The following is a 15,939-nucleotide window of genomic DNA, read 5'->3' as shown; positions in this document are numbered from 1 at the left end:
AGTCGTGCATTTGGTCACTGGTGTAAAAATGTTGCGGAAAAATTGCGATCGTTATAACACTGGCGTTTGTTTCACTCAACATGTGCCTGCTTACGGGATAGCTATTCCACACACAGTTTTCTGTGTAAATTTTGATTTTTTTCTGTATGAATTCATAATTTTTTATTTATTTAGATACTAAATATTTTACAACAAAGGTATTTTACCATCCACTAGTTTACCAACGAACCTCCTCAAGGAGTTAAAGCCGGACTCACTCGAACATTTGCTGGAATTTCTCAAGATCAGCTTGATGTAAACAACCTACCACAGTGGAAACCTCTGTTGTATGCCATTGGCTTCATGCATACTGCTGTACAGGTTAGTGGATATATTGAAACTATCTTGTTAAACCCTCATGTTTACAAATGGAGCAAAGGTATAATGTTGATAATTTATTTTTATTCCTGTTTTGGATGAAAATAAAGAACCCATTGGTGACAATTGAGTTTTTGTAATCCTATTGCTTCAACTACTATGCCATAGATACTGAGTAATTTCTAAAGTATATATGACCATCAGTTTCAAAATATGACAGTTTTTTCTAAAATACATATGTGCTACCATTTTCGCAACATATGTTCCCATTATAGGAGAGACGTAAGTTTGGACCCCTTGGTTGGAACATCCCGTATGAGTTCAACACATCAGACCATTACGCTACCGTGCAATTCCTTCAAAACCATCTGGATGATCTTGATCCAAAGCGTGGTATTCAATGGAGCACTGTACGATATATGATTGGTGGGTGAGATTTCTATATTGATTTGCACAGTTGTATAGAAAATATAATGCATATAATTTGCTTGGGTAATAAAATTGGAGCAAATTTTTCTTGTGTATATTAATGTGGTTAAAAATCAAATTTCTTTGCATTATATGTAGATTGTGTTTGGTTGAAAACCTAATTTTATTCAATATATAAAATATTCACTGTTGTAGCTTAGTGTTAGAGCGCTCACATAGTAAGCAAAGATTACTGGGTCGGACGCTACTCCCAATATAGGCTTGTGTTTACTTATTCAATGTTAAAACAGCCACATGTAATAGCAACTGTCATTGCTCAATCACCTATGATTAATAAGTGTCATTCAATATCAAAGCCCAAAGTCACAAAAAAGTCACAAATCCTCCCGAAACCCTCTCACAGGTGAAGTACAATATGGTGGACGAGTTACGGATGATTATGACAAACATCTACTCAATACTTTCGCTGCAGTTTGGTTCCATGAACAAATGTTCAATGATTCCTTCTGCTTCTACACCGGGTACATCATCCCACAGTTTAAAACAACAAAGGAGGTAATTCGATGTAACGAAAAAAAACTTAAGTTGTAACTCATGCTGTAATAGCTTTTTTACATAAAAGTTTATCTCCCACTGGTGCTTGGTGATTGGTGCTTACATCATCACCAAAGGATACGAGGTTCGGTTAAGCAAAGCAGTTGGCAAAAATTACCCTAACCCAGTGGTCACAAATAGGTGGTAGCAATCTGAGTATTAAAGTAATGGGCCAACTCTGGTCTGAAACTCAAGTCCCATATTCTTTGAAGAATATACAAAGATTTTTGATGTTTTTTTTAAGAATAATAAAAAATTTGAATAGTTTTTTTAGGAATAAAGAAAGATTTTTGATGTTTTTTTTAAGAATAAAGAAAGAATTGAACAGTTTTTTAGAAATAAACAACTATTAAATGTTTTTTAAGTATAAACAAAGAATTTAAAAAGTTCAGATCTGCTGAGTATACCTTCCAATTTACTTAAATTATCACAATTATCACAGGTGATGGATGCGATTGATACTCTTCCTCTCACTGATACTCCGGAGGTGTTCGGACTTCACATGAACGCTGACATCACTTACCAAACCAACTCCGCCACCGCGATCCTTGATACGATCCTCAACATCCAACCTAAAGATGCGGGAGGAGGATCGGGGGAGACGAGGGAGTCCGTGGTCTTCCGACAAGCTCACGAGATGCTCGTTAAACTTCCTCCAGACTATGTTGCTCACGAGGTGAAGATTTTCGAAAAATAATTTCATAGAGTAAAAAATATTTCATGAAATTTAGAGTAAAATAATTTTATCTCAAAGTTTCATTACATTCTGTTTAAATATGTTCTGAGCCAGTTTGAATGCATTTTGTCAAACGCAGCAGTTGTATTTATTTTTAACTATTGTGTATTAGTGACATTAATCTAATGAATTTAATTTGCAAGTCATAATACAAGTGTGTTTTCCAAACTTGTCTGCTGTTAGAATCTGTTTTTCATACTGTGCCATGGCAAAGCAGTTAGTGAGCGTACAAAAATACCCAATTCAATGTGATACTGCTACCATTATTGGCGCATGGATGAAAAACCATACCTGTGTCATAGTTTATACCTATATACCCCGAGCAAGGATAAATTAGTCAAATTCATTAGACCGAACTTCAAAAACAAACTGATAGTATAAATATTTTATATATATATATATTTATGTTATATATACATCTGGCATCAGGTTCGAACACGCCTTGTTAAAATGGGTCTTCTTAATTCTCTCAACATCTTCCTAAAGCAAGAGATTGCTCGGATGCAGAAAGTCATCACTTTGGTCCGGATCACTCTCACTGACCTTAAACTTGCTATTGAAGGCACCATCATTATGAGTGAGGTGAATAAACTTATTGTTTATATGCATAGACAACACTTTTAAAAAAGGAAGACAGGGGTAGGTCTAACTTTTTGATTATAGTTTTTACTGATTAATTAACTGCCAATAACTCCAGAGTAGGTGTGTCTACCCTGCCACCCCAGGTTTGGTACATATGTTTACATTTATATTTTATATTGGATAAACTATGTCAATTTTTACACTTTTCATAATGTGATTAGTTCCAGATTACAATCTACAATGGTTGTAAAACTTGTAACTAAAGTTTTTTTAACCCGTATAAGTTCACACGGCAATTATTCTTAAACAGACTTTACCATTAAACTTAACTTCTGTAACACTGTGTTCAAAAAATTTTTTGTTGTTCAGAATTTGCGAGATGCGTTGGATAATCTGTTTGATGCCAAAGTTCCATCTTTATGGAGAAAAGTGTCGTGGGAGTCGTCGACCATTGGATTCTGGTTCACTGAACTTGTGGAACGGAACGCTCAATTATCGCACTGGATTTATGAAGGAAGGCCAACTTGCTTCTGGATGACTGGATTCTTTAACCCACAAGGTTTGGAAGTGAAGACTGAATGAATGTAACTTGTTTTATTCTTGCGTGGTGGCTAACGAAAGTCGTTATAACACTGATGCTTGTTTGATACACCTCTTTCCCTTTTTTCTAAAAACTGGTTTATTCATACAACTACCCTTTAATTTTTTTCTGGTTTGATATTTTAGGTGATTAAACTCTTTTTTAAGAATGCGGAATAAGGTGTCAAAACTTTGGTATTAAAAAAGTAATTTACGAAAAAAAATTTGTGACTGAGATTATTTTTCAAGGTTTTTTAACTGCCATGAGACAAGAAGTAACTCGTATGCACAAAGGTTGGGCGCTTGACACGGTTACTTTGCATAATGAAGTTCTCAAGCAATTCAAGGAGGACATATCAACATCCCCTACTGTAGGAATATTTGTTTTCTTTTTATGTTTAAACCAGAAAACGTGTATTTTTTTTAAAAAAAAGTAAAAATTTGTAATTTTTTTATTAAAAATTTATCTTTTTAAAACCAAAAAATGAGTGATTAAATTCAGTTGGGTACAATAATTCAATTTTTATAAATATTTGGCTTACATATTAATGTTTATCTTTTGCTTACAACAAGTTGTCAGTAGTGCAGTTTTGTGAAAAGTTTTGCTATTCATATTTAAGTTGGGCTTAAAAAAAGTTTAGAAACAATCATATAGTATTATCTAGTAGGGTGGGGGAAGATGGGAACCGTTTTATTTTATTTTCTAATCTTATTTGCTAGTAAACAAAGAAAATTCAAAGAATTATAAAACCGTATTCTTACGACTTCAATAGGCCATTGTTAATTGTTTAAAACACGATCAGGATATTTGGATATTATGTCCTAAAAGTGCCATGTCTTCCCGAACCCCAATATAGATAAAAATATTTTTTTCTTTTTTTCCAGGAGGGAGTTTATGTGCACGGTTTATTCCTGGATGGTGCTGCATGGGATAGAAGGAACTCAAGACTCATAGAATCTCAACCTAAAGTTCTCTTTGTTCCTCTTCCAGTGGTTCATGTGTTTGCCATTAATTCCACAGCACCAAAAGATCCCTCTCTTTATGTTTGCCCTGTGTATAAGAAACCATGTCGCACAGATCTAACCTACATAACACCATTATGGTTGAAAACCAACCAGAAACCATCACACTGGACCATGCGTGGTGTCGCTCTGCTTTGTGACATCAAATAAATTCCACCACTGACTCGGTTTAATAAAATGTATTTTAAACTTTTCCAACTCACTGTGCTGGTTAAAAATTTAAGTTAAGTTTTGCTAATATTTTGTTTACTTTTTTTCCTCTAAAAATTGTTAATTTGCCTTCGTGTTCGAAAGTATTAAATAAAAGTTTTTGTTTTTAATATGTTTTTCTTAGATGCTGCGTTCTAGGTCATTTTTTATCAATGTTTGATGAAGGCATATAGGTATAGGTGTTAACATATAGTAGGATGGGGGAAGATGGGACAATTTATCCGATGAGCTTTTTTTAAACTTAATTTTCACGGACACTACTAATAATAATAATAATAAGGAAAATAATGTTACAGAATTATTTGACAGTATTATCACAACTTTATAAAAAGAATATTTTAAACAGGTAAAAAAATGCGAAATAGTTAGGTGCTAAGTTTAAACGGTGGCAAAATCATAGTAAGCCAATGAAATTTTATAGTTTGCGAGTGTGAATGATTAAACTAGTTTCATAGCTTTATAAAAACACCCTTGAATATTTCGATCAGTCTGATTTTGTCTTATATAACTAGTTTTGGTTTTGTGAAAAAAAAGAGTTATAAACATGAGGAAAGTAGGCAGGAGTCACCATGACTTTTATAGGTTAACTACAAGTTGCCGAACACTGTTAATGTAAATATATTTCACCTTGGTATCCCATCTTCCCCCACATTGTAGTTTTTTAGGTTTTTATTGCCATAGCCCACTCTGACAGGTTTACTTTAATTCAATAATTTATACCCAAGGGGTTATTCAAATATAATATAAGCATACTGATTAAATAACAAGATAATATATGGAAAATATATTTAAAATTTAGTCATTTTGCACTTCGAGATAATTTAAGAGAAGTGGCTCGGGCGAAAAACAGTGTAGTAATACCCAATTTGTAGCAAACATGTAAACTTTATTAATTTTATTATCAATTTTCTGTTATAAAAAGTGCATATGCATTTGAAAGATACTCATTAAAACCAATTTCATACAATAATTTTGTAGGTAACATGTTAAAACTATAGCACTAGGGCAAGGAAAAGAATGTTTAACCTTGCTTTTTAAAGCGTACAGTTTTATTTCGTGATATTTACGTGCATTCCTATTAATAAATGCACTTAGTAATGAAAATTAACAATGAGTTTAAACTGTCCTGTCTTACCCTGTCTTTTTGGAATTTAACACATTTAACTTGTTGTGAGAATTGCTGAATAACTCCTCGTGAGAGATATTATACTTTTTGAATTGTTGTCAATTGATAAAGGAATGATACTACTAATTCCTAATTCGTGGTATCACCCACAAACCAGCATGTATTTTAAATTTGGAAATATTGGGCAGTATGCGCTTAAGAGTCCCATCTCCCCCCTGTACTATATGTTACATTATTCGCCACTTTTGCAGCAAACAGGTAACATTGAAAACTAAAAATAACGTCACTTGTTTAACACGTCATAAAAGGACAAACAAATCAGCTTAATTTCTGACGTAATCCATTTTCGTTATGACGTAATCAAATCTATTTTTGTAAAAAAAGATTTCCGATAATCCTGACGTAATAATGCCCATAGTGAACCCTCCGCTGCCTATATTCACAATAGTGATGACGTTATGTAATTTTTTTATAACAGGGATGAGTTTTTTCATTGATTGCTAATTTCAACTAAATGGACCATACAAGCAAAGTATAAGCTACAATTTAACTTTTTTTCTTTTTAGATAAACACGTTACGACTTATTACTCTGCTGCTCGACTTTTCCCTGTGGTTGACGAAGAAGAGTCGAACTGTTGTCGCAGTTTTCTGATAGGTCGCTGCCCACGACGCGTGCGGGTTCCGACTCCTGATGACCGTTCCGACTGATTACCACTGAACCCCGCTGACATTGTAACTGCAAAATTAGACACTGAAAACCCTCGCAAACAATTTTCGTTTTTGGAATTTCTGTTGTAAAACCTGAAGCACGTTGTTGTTCTGTCGTTTTGTGCACGCGTTTTTAATAAAATCATTACATTTTCATAGTTGGATTTTGTTAAAACTGTAATTGTCATACATGAAACATTTTCATTCGACCTCTGGTATATACGAATATAATAGAAGATAATTGCAAAGAAACACATTCAAAGTACCGCCAAAAGTTGCAAAATACACTGTAAATATAGTAGGGTGGGGGAAGACGGGACACTTTTAGCCCATAATATCCAATTATCCTGATTGTGTTTTAAACAATTGACCACACGTCTATGGGAGTCGTAAAGATACGGTTTTATACTTCTTTGAATGTTCTTTGTTTACTGCCAAATTAAACGGAAAAATTAAATGAAAAAGTGTCCCATCTTCCCCCACCCTACTATAAGAATATGGTTAGTAATATATACAAAAAATAGTGAGTTAAACGAACAAAAACGTCCGATGTCTAGCTTATCGTATGTACCCTGAAAATAGATGTACAGATCGACTATTTCTCCCCGATTACTCCGAACAAGTCAAAAACGACTTTCATTTTGACGTCTGAGTTTTCCAGTTCTGTACACCCCCAACTTTTCTTTAGTAATCTAACGAATTCTTCTGAAGGGTCCAATTCGAGTAGTTTAGTTTTACGTTCTTCGTACGAAAGATGTAGTTCATTTTCTTTGCGTTTCATATAAATATCATAAATATCAACCGATTGAATGAAACCTTTTACGTCGTCAAACGACCAAAAACGTTCCATAGAAATATTATCGAATCGACGTTTTTTTGAATACGGCATTTCATCCAATATTTTCAAGTACTTGTTCGAACTGATACGGTATATATTTTCCAATTTAGAGTTATTTTTCGTTTCGAGTTGTTCAAAGTTTTTGAACAGCTTATCCGCAACTTCTGACAATTCCGTGGCGTCTCCAGATATATTAAGAGGAAAAATTTTAAATGACCAATATTCAAATACGATCAACCGACCGCCCGGTTTTAGAACACGGTCCGCTTATTTGTAAAACTTTGGTCGATTGAACCAGTGTAATGCTGCTCCAGCTGTGATGATGTCGGCACTGACGTCATCGCAGGGCAGTGTTTCAGCAAACCCTTGCTTGTACGTCACGTGAGCAAGCTTGTTTTGAGATTTCGCTTCTTTAAGTTGATTTTCGCTGACGTCAATGGCAAGCACTTCATGAAAGTAGGGGGCAAATATATTGGTTGTTTGGCCACCACCGCAACCGACATCCAGTAGAAAGTTCAATTTTTTTCCCTTCAAATCGCCCAGTGTCTCTGTGGCAAGCTGTGTCGGATAATGAGGTCGGTACTTTTTGTATTTTTCCGAAATGGAATTACTTTCATAAAACCTGAACATATCGGTATTTCTCTTTTAGCAATAATTATATAGTTAAAGTCTAGCTATAAGGCTTAATTACTTCTCAAGAAATTTAACTACGCCTATATCTATATTGCAATTTTTCTGTAAAAACTGATCAGAGAAGTCGCACTGGCATATCAACAACGAGACAGACATAAACGAACGAGTCTTACTTGCGAAATTACTTAATCACGCCTTATTCACTCGGTTCTGTATATAATCCCCGCATGGTAACAACCACATTCGACTGCATGTCTACATAAAAAAACGCACTCTGTTTAGGACAGTCGTGAATAAAGGGGAAGAAAGAAAAAATCTATTATAAGTTTAATCCGAGGAACACGTAAGCCTACTCGGAATATAAACAATACGATAGTGAATCACTATATACACAATAAGACAGCTAATGGCCCAAACAGTAAAGTCGAATGTGCGCGAAAAGCTTGTCTAAATGTTATGTTGTGAACTACATTTACCGGTCTCTCAATTCGTGCCGCCTATAATGCAGATTGTCCAGCTGTGCCTCTACAAGCTTTTATTAGATACAGTAAGATGGGGGAAGATGGGACAACTTTTCGTTTTATTTTCTCGGCCAATAACAACAATAATAAAAAAAAACAATTTATGACAACGTGTTTGTCCTGGTTTTGTCCATAACTTGCACTCCTTGTTTTGTCCAGGTTTTTTTCAAGTTCCAAAACTCGCCAAATTTCCCATACCAGATGTCGTGATACGTTGCCGAAAAAAGACATTATAGTAGTGTGGGGGAAAGCTGGGACACTTTTAGAACATAACATCTAAAAATCCTGATCGTATTCTAAACATTTAACAGCCGTCTTTGGGAGTCGTGAAGATACGGTTTTATAGTTCTTTGGATGTTCTTTGTTTACCCCAAAATGAAACGAAAAAATAGAATAAAAAATAGGAGAAAGTAGTTGAATCACATTGTTATTAAAATAGGACCGCGTTTATTGTAAAACACCAAAAACAGTTGACGATATATTAGGTTTGTGAGATAAATAGATGAACGCAACGACATAAAACGAATTAGGCAAGGTATAAGTTCATAGAAAACTAGCTAAACTAAAGGTACAATGGACTAAAAGTCTAAATACAAAAATTGGGCTCGTCCGGGATTTGAACCCGGGACCTCTCGCACCCAAAGCGAGAATCATACCCCTAGACCAACGAGCCAGACACAACCGCTTTTCGAACAAAGGCTTAATACTGTCTACGTCTCAAGGCGCATAGGTCAGTTTACAAAGGAATATTAGCTGGTTTAAGAAACACATAACATTTAACCAATTTCTAAAATATACGTTCCTTATTTTAATAGATTTATGCTTATATATTACGACCAAATAACATAGCAAAATTAACATTACTGTTTAAAACGTTGAAATCTGATCTGCTTTGACACTCAACAGTGAATAATACTCAAAAATTTATTTTCAATACTCAGTAGTTTATTTTTAAATCATGTCAGCAGCATTCACAGTGAAAACAAAAAACTCATCAAAGTAGAGTTTGTCAAGAAAAAAAACCCCAAAAAAAAACAGTTTTTGTACAATAACAGAAATATTACATAAAGGTTATCACAAACTCCTAATATAGTATATTTGTTTTACAATGCAACTTATAATTTAGTTGCAGCATGATTTAAATCTGAGACTCTAAACGTTTATGTAAAACGTAAATAATGTGATTTACAATTGACGGTGTGAACTACAATCTTGTTTTTGAATTTGGTTTAGTATTTCTAACATGTCCATTTTGACAAACAAAATATATCAGAATTGGGTATTTACCATTTGTTTGCAAATTGTTTAAAGTAAAAATAAACTCAATTTAGTAAGCATAAAGTTTACAAACGTTTCAAAATGAAAGTCGTGTTTAGTGAGATAGGAAATGCAAAACAGCATACAAAGCAAGAAAGGACAAGAGTAAGATGTACTACTACAACATTCATGACTACTGATCATGATAGCAAAAAAAGAAAAAAAGGGAACCATTTATTAAATAAGATGAAAAAATCAAAACGTTGTTAATATTCTTCAACCCAACCGTTTTCTTCAACAAAGTTGGCAATAACTTCACGCATGGAAATGTTCGGTATGAGTTGATTCAGTTCCAAATTGTGCCGAGTCACTGGATCAAAATGTCCAACCCTCTGTTAAGTAAAGTAGTATATAAAACCCTGACACAGGTCGTAGACTAGAAATAGTTCCTTTTCCTGCTGTAGCAACTTTTTATGTTTTCTTTTTACCTCACATAAACTTACAGCAGTATTTCTACTTTTCTGGTAGAAAGTACTACCAAAAAATTATTCTGTATATGATTAATATGTGGTTTTTAAAGCCTCAAAACGTTTAAAATAACAACCTATGTAGTAATACTTAGCTGTTTTGGGAACTAATCTGGCATAGAATTGAATAATAACAAGAACAGCAGTGGACAAATATCTGTTTATTTTGTTTCCATAAAAGTTAAAAACTTGGTCAACATATTTGCTACAACAAAAATATCTAATATTAAAGTATGAAGTAATAAATACTTAAGAACCCGGTCTTTACTATTTATCTACCTGTATGTGTTCTTCAATCAGATGACGATCGTAAGTTATTCCACTGGGAGTTATAACGGGATCCTTCATTATTTCAAAACTAATTTTCCCACACAAGAAATCAGGCACGTCACGAGTCTAGAAATGTATAAACATTAAAAAAAATGACTTACTGCAAATACTTACTTACGAAATCCTAACGATAGTTAAAAAAACTCAATTTAAATACCAAATAACAATATAAAATAAACGCCTTCAGTTTGAATTTGTAGCTGCTTTAACTTCCCTGCAGGCTGCAGTAAAACACTGAATCCTGACTATTGTTATAAAAGTTAAACCAAAACAGCGGCATTAAGCATTCGTTGCGAAGTAATACCTTCCTTCTTTCATCAACTTGTGCAAACAATGAGTTCAGCTCCTGGTTACGTGATTCCTTTGAATAAAAACACATATTAAGAATCAATGGGACAATGACACATAGGTTCACTATCTAGCATTCTACCAGCAATGGACAAATTGTGAGTTATTTAGGGAGGGAAATGAAATTGTATGACTGTATTCATGTTTTATTAGTTTGAATCCTTACGAATCGTTAATTTTTATAATTTTTTTTAAGGAGTGATGACGATGTTTATACTGTATGGACATTACACATTGATAAAACGTTGGCAAGTCCCTTTTTTAAGGTTCACATTAAATTGAACTACAACCAAGCACCCAATCTTGTTTTTTAATTTTAACAATGCGGAACAAGTTACAAGTCAATCACACAACTTACAAATTTTTCTTCAATTTCTTCTAAAATTTTCTGTTCATCTTTATTTGTCTCAACACTTTTAGTTTTAGCTTCAACCTCCCTGTAAAATATAATAAATATATCGTAATTGTATTGTTAAAACAAACAAAATAACTCAAATTAAAACTTACCGTTGCTTATCTTCAAGCATTAAACGATTCAAGTAACTCTGCAATTCAATTTCTTGCTGTATTCTAACTTTTTCCGATTTCTCCCATTTTTTCCGTTTAGCCAATCTCAAGTAGAAGCAAATGTCGTCACTAAAGTTAAGTTTTTGTTGCATTGCAAGTTCATGGGCTTTGCTTAAATGAACGATAGCATCGTCAAATTTTTCCAATTCAAGATTGGATTGGCCCATAAAGAAATGAGCTTTGACCGATTGTGCATCATTTTCAAGAGCTGCTTTGCAATCTGAGGCTACCTATAAAAGAGAAAATACTTAAACATGCAAGAATATTGATAAAAATTCTCTAACTATACAGTAAAACTAAAAATACCTCCTCCCACTTTTGTAGCTTGATATTACACAAAGCTCGATTTGTATAAAATACAGACATGGATGAATTCTTGTTCTGTAACACAAAAGTAAAATTTAACTCATATATAAAGTAAATTCCAATTTATCCAACTACATTTTTGTTCCATTATAAATAATTGAATGACTTTATTTTGTCTCATTGGCTATGGTAACTAAGGTATGAGTAGTGTACAACTGCACAAACATGATGAAACGACAGTCTTACCAATGTTAAACCAGAAGTACAAAACCTTCTTATAAAAGGCATGACCGTTACACCCTACAAACAGTATAATGTAATAAACCATTTAACCGAACAACATTAAAGTACTTATCAAAACAAAACTTTGCATAAATTACCATGTGGTCATACAAAATCTTCATTTAAGCAACTAGATATAGTTAAACATACTAACAATGGCTTTCGTGTATTGCTTGATGGCGTCTTCATATTTCTTCTGAGCATAAAGTTTGTTTCCTTCCAACTTATACTGAACAGCAGCCATACTGTTATAATTAAACACTTGACCATATACTAGTTCATTGCAAAAAAAACAAATTTTGAAATGTTATTTTAACATTGGAAAACTATTGAATTGCTGTTTACTTAATTATCAATCTTTCAAAAAATCCATCAAAGGCAACATGGAAATTACAATAATATTATTAATAAACCAGGGCACAGAATGCATAGCTAGTTTCATCTTCTTTACAAAAGTTGAAACTATTTTACATACAATCTTCAAAACATAATGATCAACTCATTAAAATCCTCTAAACACAGTTTCGCATCCCCATCCCAATGCTCATAAATGTTCCAAAAGTTCCCCCGCTCTGAACCATCGTCTTTCCAATTGTTCCGATGAGTTCTCGGCCCCGTAACCCCATCCTTAGCCCCCCAAAAGTCCCGAAGATGACCCCAGCCCCCATACCCACAGCGAAGCCCATACCAAACCCCATCTTTATCGTGCTCCAACATGATGGCTTCTGTTGGCCTCCCCCATGTCCAATGTTTCCAACCGGCATTTCAGTTTTTTAACTTTAAATCTTCACTGAATATTCTATTATCCAATTGCCGGCACCAAAATCAGTGCAAACACAAGTAATAATTCTTGCTGAAATCTAGAATGAATTTGAATGAGTTATACAAAAGCAAGTTCAAAAAGACATTTAACGCCTTTTTTTATATATGAAAAAATGGTTTAAAATTAGAATATATATAACCTAGCAATAAAACTCATGGGGTATATAATTAATACAAGCCATGGCAAAACAAAAGAAACAAAATTGCTACAATAACGCTAGCTACATCAACACTGCAATAGCATCTGGATGCGACAAGTCACAATCATATTACAATGATTTTAAATAAAATCAATATTTACATAACAGTATTCGTATACAGTACACAAGCCAAATTGACAATGAATTACATAAATCCACAATTCATAAACATCACACAGTTTCTAAGCAAATGAATAATTTTAACTAAAAAAACAACAAAAAGCAGGTCTTTAACAGGGAACTATGAATGCATATGTACTTGCATGTCAATTTGTCCGACAAGAAACTGATTCTCCTGAATCATCTCTTTCCCCGGATGTTCTCATCCCCATCGAAAGCAACATGGCTTCCAGAGGATCTTCATTCATCCTCCTCTGGTTTGCCTCCGCTGCACTCTCTGTTTCCTTGACTGTCCTATCCTCCGTTCCAACAGAAAGAGGGCTCCAAAGCCGAACAATTGGGTCTATACCACTAGTGGCAAGCATACATGTATTCGGATGAGGTTGCAGACAGTTAACAATAGAATCATCCGCTCGCATAACACGGACAAGGTTTGTGGTCGCTCGCTCCCACACAAAGAATGAACCATCATCAGATCCAGCAACAATGTACTGCCCGTTGTTGCCGAAAAAGTTTGCCTCTTTAATGTCAGTCGTTGTATTGCAATGGCCACAGTACCGCTTGGTGTAATCAAAAGCGAGGCTTCGTAAATAAGACTCATCACCCATCATAACATGTCTTTTATTGGTTTCACTAGATTTATCCTTTTTAATTGCATTTTTCACATCTTTTTCCAAGACAGCAAGCGCTCTGCTGTTTCGAAAATCAGGAAAATTATTTTTTAAATCCTTTAAACATTTCTGAGCTTCAGTAAGCCATCTTAACTCATACAAACACCTTGCAAGACGGAAATTTGCTTTTACATGGTTAGGATTAAGCAGCAATGCTTTATAACAATCGCGTAATGCTGCATAAATGTCACCATCCCAATTTCTCTTTATGTAAGCAGCAGCTCTGTTACCATACAAAACAGCTCTATCTGGCTCAAGATTAATTGCCGCATTGTAAACCATTATAGAAGCAGAAAACTGCTTGTTAGCGAACAAATCATTTGCTTTTAATTTCATTTTTTCAACAGTTGGAAGAAGAGGGGTTGTATCTTGGGATTGGGTTTTATGTTTGGCACTGCGTGTTAATGATATCCCATTAGATCCAATCGCACTACCGCTGGGTATCTCTGAACTTTGGTCTTGTTTATTAATTTGCGTAAGTGTTTCAGTGATTGGGTCATACACTGACTGGTCGCTGTTGAAAATATTAAATAAATACAGTTGTTCTCCGCCTAAGTTGGCAAGCAGTTCATCTCCTTTTGGATTAAAAGCCACGTAAGTTGTGCAAAGATATTTTCCCCTTCGCTTTAATTCTGGACGCTCATGATGCAAATGAGCAGGAGTGAAATAAGTTGCACACCCATCGTAGTCATGTCTTCTCTTTTTCTTGCTGAACTTTGGTTTAATCATTCTCCTGTCGTATAAACGGACATATTGGTCATTCGCACCAAGCGCCAGATAGTCTGTTTGCGTGGGGTTGATGGCAAGACATTTTCCCTCTGCACTTGGACCACACATTGCGGATAAATCTAGCAGAACACGAGTAATAGCAAATGGCTCTTGACGCATATCAAACTGTCGAATCGCACCATCCTCAGAAACACTCCAGATAATGTTTGGATGATCAGGTGTAACAACTAGCCTTTTAACACGCCCATCACAACGATGTCCATGAATTTTTTCCCCTCGTTCAATGTCGTGTACAAAAACATGGTTATCTGCTGCCCCTGTCGCAACGAAGTGGTCGTTTGTTTTCGGTAGGAACTTGACAGAGAATATATTTCCATGATGGGTACTTGCGTAGGTTTTTATTGGTGTACGTGTGGAAGGATCCCATAAAATAATATTTGTATCGTCCGAGCCACTCACCAATATTGAACCACTTTCATTCCACTCCAAACAGTTAACACAGCCAGAGTGGCCAACCAATTCCTTTTCAAGTTGGAGTCGATGCAACATGTCTTCATTAACATGGTTGTCGTTACAAAACTTATGTGCACGAAAGCTATTACTTTCACGATTTCTTATACGCTTTATAACAGAATTATCCATTGTGTAACTGAAAGATAAATTAATAGATAAATTTAGCCCCCCAAAAAATTGTTATAAGACTAAGTACGAAAATAGTGAAATGGTCTTCTTCAGGAATCAAAAAGCTCCAGTTGGTGCTAGTGAAGAATCCCCCCACCTTATTTACTATTCACTAACCCCTAACTACTAACCCCTATACCCACTAACGGTTAGTGACTAACCCCTAACTATTATCTATCAACCCGCCACCAACCTTTAACCCCCTAACCATCAACCCCTAACCACCGGCACCAACCTTTAACACTTTCCACCAGCCTGTTCTGCTATGTACCGGAGGAGTCTTCACTAGTGCCCTCTAGTTTTCCAACTTCGTGACAATAGGACCGTTTAGTTTAGTGGAGTAGCGGGTTTTCTCTTTACCTATATGTAAAATGTACATTGAAAGCGCTGCATGACAACTGACAACTAACAAGGCATGTCCAAAACTAGGAATTGTCTAAGTTTGCTGCCAGTGTTGCCAGACTGTTTTCGTTTTGTTCGATTCTCCTGGCCTGTGTGCATAAGTCATGCGTTTCTTTTGCAATAGAAAGTAGTAAGCAACACTGACTGTCAAATGGTAAATATACGCACCCTTGACTTACGTGATTGCATCCTTAATGTTATGAATAACATGGCTATCCTTGTGTTGTGATCTTTCACACAAACTACAACGTTCCGATATGTTATTGGGCACGCATAAGTGACCAAAGATACAATACAGTGGGGTAAGATGGGACATGCTTTTACTCTATTTTCTTGTCCCATCTGGTAGTAAACAAAGAA

At 34.8% G+C, this 15,939-nt stretch overlaps 4 protein-coding genes and 1 non-coding gene across 6 annotated transcripts in view; 1 reads left to right on the top strand and 4 right to left on the bottom strand.

The window, feature by feature from the left end:
• LOC100177914 (dynein heavy chain 8, axonemal) overlaps positions 1-5,783 on the top strand; it is a 38,565-nt gene extending 32,782 nt beyond the window's left edge. Inside the window, exons 85-89 of the mRNA XM_026833655.1 lie at positions 1,823-2,056; positions 2,546-2,698; positions 3,068-3,257; positions 3,527-3,648; positions 4,163-5,783. Coding sequence (XP_026689456.1) covers positions 1,823-2,056; positions 2,546-2,698; positions 3,068-3,257; positions 3,527-3,648; positions 4,163-4,450 — 987 coding nt within the window. The 3' untranslated portion in view covers positions 4,451-5,783. The remainder of the gene's footprint in view (positions 1-1,822; positions 2,057-2,545; positions 2,699-3,067; positions 3,258-3,526; positions 3,649-4,162) is intronic.
• A 1,667-nt stretch (positions 5,784-7,450) lies between these two features.
• Positions 7,451-7,813, bottom strand: LOC101243335 (putative methyltransferase DDB_G0268948). Its single transcript, XM_004225873.1, has one exon. The coding sequence runs from the start codon at positions 7,811-7,813 to the stop codon at positions 7,451-7,453; it is 363 nt and encodes a 120-aa protein (XP_004225921.1).
• A 1,125-nt stretch (positions 7,814-8,938) lies between these two features.
• trnap-ugg lies at positions 8,939-9,010 on the bottom strand. Its single transcript has one exon. It is a non-coding gene; the product is annotated as a tRNA-Pro (tRNA).
• A 253-nt stretch (positions 9,011-9,263) lies between these two features.
• On the bottom strand, positions 9,264-12,825 carry LOC100183417 (STIP1 homology and U box-containing protein 1). 2 transcript variants are annotated; one of them, XM_026833914.1, is made up of 8 exons: positions 12,109-12,228; positions 11,673-11,747; positions 11,307-11,596; positions 11,158-11,236; positions 10,756-10,812; positions 10,401-10,517; positions 9,495-9,986; positions 9,264-9,457 (listed from the first exon to the last, which is right to left on the bottom strand). In XM_026833914.1, the coding sequence occupies exons 1-7, from the start codon at positions 12,196-12,198 to the stop codon at positions 9,861-9,863; spliced, it is 834 nt and encodes a 277-aa protein (XP_026689715.1). In that variant the 5' UTR covers positions 12,199-12,228; the 3' UTR covers positions 9,264-9,457; positions 9,495-9,860. The 2 variants fall into 2 exon arrangements, with proteins under 2 accessions (XP_026689715.1, XP_026689714.1); XM_026833913.1 differs by having other exon boundaries at positions 9,264-9,986; positions 12,105-12,825.
• LOC100181066 (WD and tetratricopeptide repeats protein 1-like) lies at positions 12,231-15,823 on the bottom strand. The gene is made up of 3 exons (XM_002126937.5): positions 15,759-15,823; positions 15,413-15,537; positions 12,231-15,145 (listed from the first exon to the last, which is right to left on the bottom strand). Exon 3 carries the CDS (start codon positions 15,136-15,138, stop codon positions 13,243-13,245), a length of 1,896 nt encoding a protein of 631 aa, XP_002126973.3. The 5' UTR covers positions 15,139-15,145; positions 15,413-15,537; positions 15,759-15,823; the 3' UTR covers positions 12,231-13,242.
• Between the last annotated feature and the right edge of the window lie 116 nt (positions 15,824-15,939).

This window comes from Ciona intestinalis, chromosome 3, assembly GCF_000224145.3.
Source record: "Ciona intestinalis chromosome 3, KH, whole genome shotgun sequence".
NCBI lineage: Eukaryota > Metazoa > Chordata > Ascidiacea > Phlebobranchia > Cionidae > Ciona > Ciona intestinalis.
This window is presented reverse-complemented; position numbering and strand designations above follow the sequence as displayed.